Raw genomic sequence first — 9,203 nt, 5'->3', positions numbered from 1 at the left:
AGCTAGTGATGCCACGAATTAGCATAAATTGCTTTTAATACTTGCTGCATATCAATATGAATACTACACTGAGATCGGGTTATGCAAATGGAACTCGGACGTGACTCATTGGATAATTGCCGGTAATCACCAACAAGGCTCTTTTCTAACTAGCGTAATATTCTCATTTATGAAACATATAAATTAATAAAATCGAATATAAGCAAACAAGAACAACAATTATGTTAACTTTAACATTTAAATTCTATTAGGTCTGTCAAACTTAAATGTTGTCTAAGCTTTAATGCACTTTTCACAAAAATAACGATTTAAAGAAAAATAAAACATACATCTTGCATGAATAAATTAAAATCTATTATAAATATGATTTTGGTAAATTCATATAAAATTAAAAGCTCAAATACAGTTTCAATACAGTTTTTCTTCACCTCTGGCAAATAATAAATATCTTCATAGCTTTACAAGTGCAAAATTATTTAATTAAGAAACACAAAAGATTTTGCGACTTCATCTCTAGTTCTATTCTTCCTCCTTGGTTGATTTTATTGAATTCGTTCGTGCAATAAAAATTTATTACCAGCTTACCCAATCCTGCTCACTCCACGTAGACTTGACCGTAAAAAACTTCTGGAGTGAAAAAAGAATTCGGGGAGAGCCAGGATGGAAGCTGATGATTTTATCACAGCCAGCAGTTTTCAGCTTGAACTGTGGCAATGGCCTTTTATTCAATTTGCGCGCTTCATTCAAATTGTTCGCCGTGGAAAGGAAAGAAAGAATTGCAAAACTTTTTGCCGCCTTTTGAACTTTTTGGCATTCGCCACCGTTGTATTATTGAGTCTGAAAATCGCCCAGCTTGTAGCCAGTTAAGCCAAACTACAGCCGGCTGCTTTAATTTCAATTTAAGAGGAGCCAAAAAAAATGAGAGACGAAAAAAGTGAAGTCAGGGCGCCGCGGGGCGCATAAAATGCGGCATTAATTTGACAGGCAACGTCTGGGTGCAAAAGAATGTGTGGAAAAATGGGGAGCTTGTGAAGGCGGCAAGGGGTTAAGAGCCGTCGCTGATGGGGCAAAAAAAAAAACGTGAGCAACTTAACGCATCATGTGGCAAGATTGAGATATAGATTCCCTAAAGATGGCCAGCGGCAAGTCGTGAAGATGACTTTACTCACTAGGGAAAAAACCAATCATTAAATCATGTCTATAACGTATTGATTCGTATATCCTACCCGTCAAATTAAAATCACAAAAAATGTTAGTTATATTATACAAGTTTATTATCGAAAGTTTTTTCTTCTGATTTAACTTAATTTGTAAACAGTTGGTTAAATAAAATGTATTTTACTAAATATTAAATTTAAAAATACCAAGGCTAGTACTTTACATTACTTTTATTAAATATCTTACTAACCCAAAAGTGATAAGGTGATGGTATGTAAAATTGATTAAATTGATACAAAAAACAAATGCAATATAAAGCTTCGTATAAATTTCATAATAATTGTATTTTTATTGTAAGGTCTGATAGGCATTTGTTTAAAACTCATATGAGTTAACACAAAATAGTTAAACACAAAAATAAAAGGAAGTGCAAAAAGCTGGCCCGCTTCCTCTTAAAAAATCATTTTTTTTTGTAGTGTGTCAAGAAGCCAACGATCTGATACATATTTCATTCAGATGAGAGCACAAATTTGAGGTTTATTTAAATCACACCCACATGCCTCTCATACACTACGATCGCACGATTAACTCGCCCCTGGAGCTCATCCTGGCGGGACTGCGGGATGCAACCACAGGCTCCTCCCTGCGCGATCTGGCCACGTTTGTGACGCAAAAGACGGGCTTTCCCGGCGAAGTCTGCTTTAAGGTTATCATGGAGGCCCTCGAGGAGGGCATGGCCTGCAAGAGCATCCGACAAGAGCACGGGCTTTTCTACGACGTACCGCCAAAACCACCCCGTCTGCCCGCTCGGCGAAAATTGAAAGTACCGCAGCCAAAGCCGGCGAACGACTGCTGCGATAATTAATTCATAATGCCGAGAGTATCCGCTCGAGTGGCCGAGGAGAGCAGAGCAAACACTTTATTAAAATTAAAATTTATCTAAATTGCGACAGCAAGCCATGCTATTCTATCCGCAAAGTACTTGAACAACTTCGTCTGACAATGACGGAAGGGTTGCTGTTGATGCTGACGCTGACTCTGATGCCAGGCGTTCCCCGCAAAGTAAAGTGTCTGCACCCGCTCCAGATATTTTTCCTTTTTTTCCGTCCTTATTTCCTTTTTCTTTCTGCTAAAGGTGCACTTCTTGTTGCTGCAGCGTCTTGTGTCTGTCAAACGTCAGTCTTGGCGTTGTGGAGCGTTGAAATTGAAAGCTCCGCTCGCTTTGTCTTTTGGCCAGGTGGGGCAAAGCTGCAGAAGATGGCTGTGGTGGATGGTGGGGGCTGGGCCTTTGCATTCTCAATGTGTCACTTTGATTTATTATTTTCGACAGCCCTCCCCATGGAGCCATGCTTACGGACTCATGAGTCTAAGCGGCAGCAGTAGAGTACACTACGGTAAACAAAAATGTTGTCAGAGTCAACAAAATATAAGCTACATTAAAGTATATATTTATTTTGTATTTATATATTTGTATTTAACCTTAAAAATTGCTCAAGGCCGTTAAAGAAAAAGTTTGTACCTATTTAATCAAATCAAAATTATTTAAATAACGTAATTGACAACTCTTTTATCTTACTTACATTGTTAAGGGAAAAGGTGCAGACAACAGATATTCAAATAAATACAAAGACTTATTCCTTAATTATTTTTAAATATATAGCATTAAAGTAGTAAATTCGCCAATTTTTAACCATGCCTTACTTGATACACAAAATAAAAAAAAGCTTATAAACTCTTTCCCTATTCAGTATCGAATTTATTTTTCACATATATTTTATTTGCCTCAGTGTATCCGGTTCTTGGGGAGAACGCAACTCGAGCGCAATTTTTCATTTCCCTTTGCATTTTTTGAACGCCCCTGCCACTTTGCGTTTTTATCTCATTTATTTATTTTACAATTAGACAAAGTGAAGTGCACTTCCACACGGGCAACAGCTGCACTTGGGCTGGTGGTTAGGGATTGGGGGTGGCAATTGCAATTGCACTTGCAATTTCAAATGCAATGGCAAAGGCATCTGTTGTGCCATGTCCACGTCCATGTCTGGTGTGTACTTTGCGGCATGGCAGCACGCCAAGGAGTGCGGGCCTAAAATGGAACAAAAAAAGGGATTCAAGCCGCCCTTGTGGCTGCCCTAAATCAAAAGCTTATGGGCAAACTGCTTAAAATTAACATTAAGGCCTAAGTATGCCATAGGCGCACGGCGCACAGATACGAGATACTTTCTCGAGATGATACTTTCTCGCCAAGGTTGAGCTGGCAGGCAGGCAGGCAGGCAGGCAGGCTGGCAATAATCATAAAAGTAGCCCGCACACAAGTCTCTCGCAAACTTTTCACATCGACGAAAGAAATGGCAAATGGCCTGGTAGCAGAAACACTTAAGCGCCAGGTAAGTGAAAACTCAAATAAAAATGGCAGAGCACCCCGAAAAAAAGAGGAAACTTTTACAATGCGAACCCGAATCGAGGTTGGGCTATTTTTGGGCATCAGCAACTTCAAGCTCCCTAAGATTCAATAAACCAACTGCTGGCAACTGTTAAAAGCAACTTTATCGGAAGACTTTAATTCAGATTCCCTGATGCCGCAGAGCAAAGAATTTCGGGCAAAGTTTTCGTTGAACCTATTATTTTTAGAACTAGTGAGAACTATGTGTATAAGATACACATTATTAAATGTACGTTTGAATTAAAAAATATCAAATAAAAGTATTTTCTTTTTGCAACTTAAACAGATGCCTTTTCTACAATATACTTGTGCCTTTGAAGCATTACTTGCCTACAACGCCTTGAGCAATGCATCGCTTTATTTTTGCGGCATCAGCCCTTTGATGTCAACATAAATTTTAATTGCAAACGGCCAGCGGCTTGACACTTATTGCCGGACAGTTTGGTCGGTTTGCAGGACTTCAGATTGTCGAACTCCGATTATGAAACTGGAAGTCTAATTGCAACTTTGGCTTCATCCGGCATCTTTCGACTTTAAGATCCGGGGAAAAGCAGCAGACAGATATGAAAAAATTGCCAAAAACTAAGGCAGACTGTAAGTTTTCATTGCATTAGCCTGGTCGGGGCAAAGTTGAAATGTCAACGCAAAGTCACACAGAGACAATCACACAGCAAGACACACACTAGTATACAGATTCATCGAGCAATATGCAAGCTGTGCACTTTCCCGTCTTCCATGTATGGGTTGCCATTTTAGCTTTTTTTTATTTTTGGCTGCTTCTGGCCATTTTCATTTTTTTGAAAATATGTTTACCTATTTAGGTATGTTCTTACCTACGAATCTACGCAATGCCTTTGCATTTTGTTTTGTGTTTACAAATAAACTTTAAACACTAAAACACATTTAGAAACTTTAAATTTACTTTTAAAACTGTTAATTACATTTTAAGCGATTGTACGCTGATTGTGTTTTCTTTTTTAACGGATGAGGCTTTGATCGGCTATACCCAACATTGTAGTATTTTTAACAAGAGTTTCTGTGGATTTTTCCGATATTTTCTCACACCCTGTGTCAGCACTGTCGCCCCCGCATAACACTGGCCAGCAGGAGTCGAAAAATGTTTGATATGCGACCCAATTTTGTCGTATCGCAACATGGCAAAGTTCGACACATTTCCGCACCTAGACAAAGGGGGGGAAAAGGAAGCTCACTCGGCTGACATTCTGTCGTGCTGTGCATTTTGGCCATGTGCATGTCAGGGCTGGGAGCCACGCCCACCCTGTTGTCAGCCCACTTTTCACGGCCCAGTTGAGCCATCCGTCAGTTCGATTTATGTCATACAAACAACAACCAAACTCACGTGCGTATTTGCGTTTGCTAATTAACAAACGTTTGGTCTCATTTCCAGCCAGGGACATTTTTTGACGGCCAATTTTACAAATTACACCGCATCGTAATCAAGTGACATGGATATTTCACTTCATCACCAGCCGTAAAATGTCTATTTAAACAGTTTACCATTTGTTTGCAATAACAGTTTAAAACAAAAACTTTAAAAAGAGATTTCGTTTGATAATGCCAAAACTTGTTGATTTAATGGCTGTAAATGGTTTTTGTTTGTGCGCCCGCAGGTTATTTAAGTTATAGAAATGTGAGCTTTTTTAAATTTTGAAATTCATCAACAACCTTTGAACACACAATGAACGAAGTTCAATTAATTTCGAATAAATTGTATCGTTTTTGTGGTGAAAATGCTTTTTATACCAAGCGATTGGCAGACTCGTGAAACAAAAAATCCTAATAATTAAAGCGTTTAAAATGTCATCAATATAATTTATGCACATTTAGTGAAATTAATATTTTTTTGTAAGTTATCAGACTTTCTCTAACGTTTTCGTTTTTCTAGGAGTTGACAGTAAATAAATAAATAAAAGCGCATTGCTTTGTAAAAATAAGAGCTTAAGAATTTTCTAATATTTTTCACTTTTCTAGGCAAGTATACATTTTTTTTTAAATTATCAAAATATATGATTATTTATCTTATATACGTTATGTATGGGGAAATATCGCGAAAGAAAGCATGGTACAAAATTATAATATTATTTATTTATGAATAGTCTGATTTCAGAATTTCATGTTATTATTATTTTTGGAGTCTTTATTTTGTTTCATGTTTAGATAGGGGAGGATACCTTTATTAGCTTTAATTTCAGTAATTAATGAGAATTGGTTTTAATTAATCATCTGCTTGAATCTGTAATATCTAATACAAAAAGCCATACATCAATTTGGATTATGCTTCCAAACCGAATGCAAATTAGCAAATCCTGCGGAATCCTCTGAAAACCTAGAATAACAAATAAATAAAACAAATCAAGACAGAAATTCAATTATTTCAAATGTATTAAATTTACTTTTTATTTATTGTTATTTATTTTCAAACACTGTGATATATTTACTTGAATCTTTACCTGGTCACAAATTTTGTCAAAAACCTCAGAAAGCAATTATCAAATAAAGCAAAAACAGGCCCCGTTGGCACAGCATGGGATGAATTGAAGACAAACAAAACAATTCTGAGCAGAAACGAAAACGAAAACAACAGGAAATCAAAAAAACAAAAGCAGCTTCGAGTCAAACGCAAAATGAAAGGACATTAAACATGAACGAGCATTGTGGCACAAAGTAAATGGCAGGATTAAAACGGCTCATTCTGTCTCTGGCCGTGTGTGTGTGGTGTGGGTGTGTGGGTGAGGAGTTCCATGACCACTCGACACAAAGCGGAGGCGAACCACCCAACCACCCACCGAGGTCTCAGCCTCAATGCCGCCACTTAAGCAGCGCTACGTGAGCCAAGAGACACACACGCAAATAACTGCGGGGGTAGCTTTTAATTATCTCGTTATTTTTTAATTTCCACCATTTCACTGATTTCATTTTGAGCACATCGAGCGCGACGGGCGGTCTGCTCTTCCTGGCCAGAAAAAGGAGAAGGTGTGGAAAAAGTCACTCCGTAATCCGGACGCCATTCAAACCTGCTGAATATGCAAATAAGGAGGACCTTAAGAAGCAACTAATTCGCAGCTCGCTTAATTCTGCCTAGCTTGTTGTCTTAGCGATGCACTGAGAAAGTAACTTACTTACATTTAATAATAAAAATCGTATTTAAACGACATGTATATGTAAAAAAGTTACATTTTGTTTAACACCTCCTTCCGTAAATTAAAACAATGCTCAGTAATGTCAATGGTAATCACTAAGCCAACTATTAAGCCCACAATATTTAATTTTTTCTCTGTATAACAATAATTTGTTTACGCTCTAATGGCCCGGCCACTTGGCATGGCTCTTAAAGCCCCACAAAAGCGACGGAGGAGTGTAAAGTGAGCTGAAAAACAATTAAGTCAGCTGGGTAGCCCACCGACCCCAATCCCCTGACCTGTCGACCCATCAGCCCTCCACATTAACATCAAATTAGTTCGTGGATTAACACGTTTTTCACATGCCGGTGGCGAAAAGGAAAGGGGTGCCAGAACTTATGGAATCCAAGCTCCATTACGCATACGACACGGTGTCGGGCGGGAAGGCCTTTAGTTCTTTAGTTTACCCCCGTGTGCAGCGAGGCGTGTGGAAAGGCTTACTACACTAATTATACTCCAGGCTGGCCTTTATTTTCGGGGACATAGCTAAAAATACTTTAAAGTTTATTATTAACAAGTGAAACTTCATTAAGACTTGGTGTCCTTCCAATGCGGGTTTGAGGATTGCGCAGATTGGGAGTGGAGCAACCACCGTAACGTTATACAATGTTTTATTTAAAATAATACACTTAACAAATATTATATTTATTCTTTAATATTAAGAGATAATAAAAATACCTTCACACAAATTTTGATATTATTTCAGCTATGTATTTCAATAATAGTTTCAAGAAGAAATGCCGATTAAACTTTTGCAATGCTATAATTTTCACCCATACTGTAAGTATATTTAAATAAAGTTTTTTGTTCGACCTGACAAAGTTTGCAGCTACAAAATAGGCTTCATCGCTCTTTTGTCATGCCCGGCAGAAGCTGGATACATATATAGTAGTATATCTTGGAGCTAAAATCAGTGGCACAATGAGCATATTGTGTGGCTAAAAAATTTAATGCTTACGTGCCTGAAATATCTACCGAGGCACAAAGGATGCGATTGCAATGTATGAAAGGGATATGTGAGGCGCATCGACTCGTCGGGTAGAGTTCATAAATAAAGCGTCCGAAAACCTCGACTCTGGCTTGGCTTAAAATAAAAGTTACTTGCCGTCGCCGAAAAAAAGAGGAGGAATTGCTTCGAAAATGTAGCACTATAAAGAAAATCGTTTACTGATTTACTCGCTGTGGTGTTCTGGAGAAAAGGGAGGAACTGGAAAGGGGAAACGTTGCAACTAATAAAAGTTTTCGCTGTTCGACGGCGCGTACGGTTGTGTGCCACGCCCACCAACACACTCTCGCCTCCTGGTCATCGGTTGAAATGTTTGCTGTTGTGGCTTTTCAGCATTTTCAACGCACGTCCAGTGGGGGGCAATACAAAAAAGAGAACTTAATCCGGCCAGCACTTTAATAATGAGATTTATATTGAACAGAAATTGATTGCCTCCAAGGGAGCCAATAAATGGACCAATAAACATCTCAATGATCAGGTTCTAGGAGCAAACTATTTAAATATGGCCTCATAAAAATAGAAACTTACAAGGGTGAAAGTAATTTGAAAGCTCTAGAAACATTCACCTTATTAAATCTAAACACTCCAATTGACATTAAAGGCAATCTTTGAAAAAGAATGTATTTATTTATTTTACCCAAATGCCAACACTAAATTTTTGACTCGTTCGAATGGAAATAATCTTATTATTTTTATTACTCCACTTAATTACTTCTTAAGTTTAAAATAATGGTTTTTTAAGCAAAAAACCTGTTGCAAATCACAAATTTGGCCTATAAATAAAGATAAATTATCTAAAGTCATCATATAAGGCAAAAAAAACTAGATATTCGCCAATTTTTTGTAAAACCCGCTGACCGGTCCCAGACCTCTAAAAAGCTGCGCCCCGATCCAACTTCACCTTATAATATTAATTTACATACATCTACAATATCAACAAACAGAACATGCTTATTACACATGATTTTTACACAGTTTTTCTACAAGCGTCTGCTTGCGACATCTGGCGGAAAAAATTGTGAAGCACTGCTTAGCTTAAATATGCACTGCTTTATAGTAGGCCGTAGGAAGAAGCAGCAGACGGAGCAGTAGTAATGGACTATTTTATCAGAATTACGATTAAAATTTGATTAAAATCGGATGTCTTTATCATATAGCTCCCATGTGAAAAAAATATTAGCTTCTCTATTTTTTTTTTTTTTGTATTAAAAAATTATGCTTTTAATTTTATTAAATTAGGAAAAGATATCGAACAATTAAGCTGAAAGTATGAGAGCTGCTTATTTTTTTAAACGCATATAATTCGAAAGTAAGAAATTTTTAAAAATATTTCGCTTATGAAGTAGCTCAAAAGGTATATAAACTTTTTTGTACTGTTTATAACGTTAAACAGTAA

General features: G+C 37.3%; 1 protein-coding gene across 1 annotated transcript; it reads left to right on the top strand.

The window, feature by feature from the left end:
* The first annotated feature begins 1,533 nt into the window (after positions 1–1,533).
* LOC128252963 (uncharacterized) lies at positions 1,534–2,524 on the top strand. The gene is made up of 2 exons (XM_052981207.1): positions 1,534–2,220; positions 2,294–2,524. Exon 1 carries the CDS (start codon positions 1,715–1,717, stop codon positions 2,021–2,023), a length of 309 nt encoding a protein of 102 aa, XP_052837167.1. The 5' UTR covers positions 1,534–1,714; the 3' UTR covers positions 2,024–2,220; positions 2,294–2,524.
* The last annotated feature ends 6,679 nt before the right edge of the window (positions 2,525–9,203 follow it).

Source organism: Drosophila gunungcola, chromosome 3R (assembly GCF_025200985.1).
Source record: "Drosophila gunungcola strain Sukarami chromosome 3R, Dgunungcola_SK_2, whole genome shotgun sequence".
Taxonomy (NCBI): domain Eukaryota; kingdom Metazoa; phylum Arthropoda; class Insecta; order Diptera; family Drosophilidae; genus Drosophila; species Drosophila gunungcola.
This window is presented reverse-complemented; position numbering and strand designations above follow the sequence as displayed.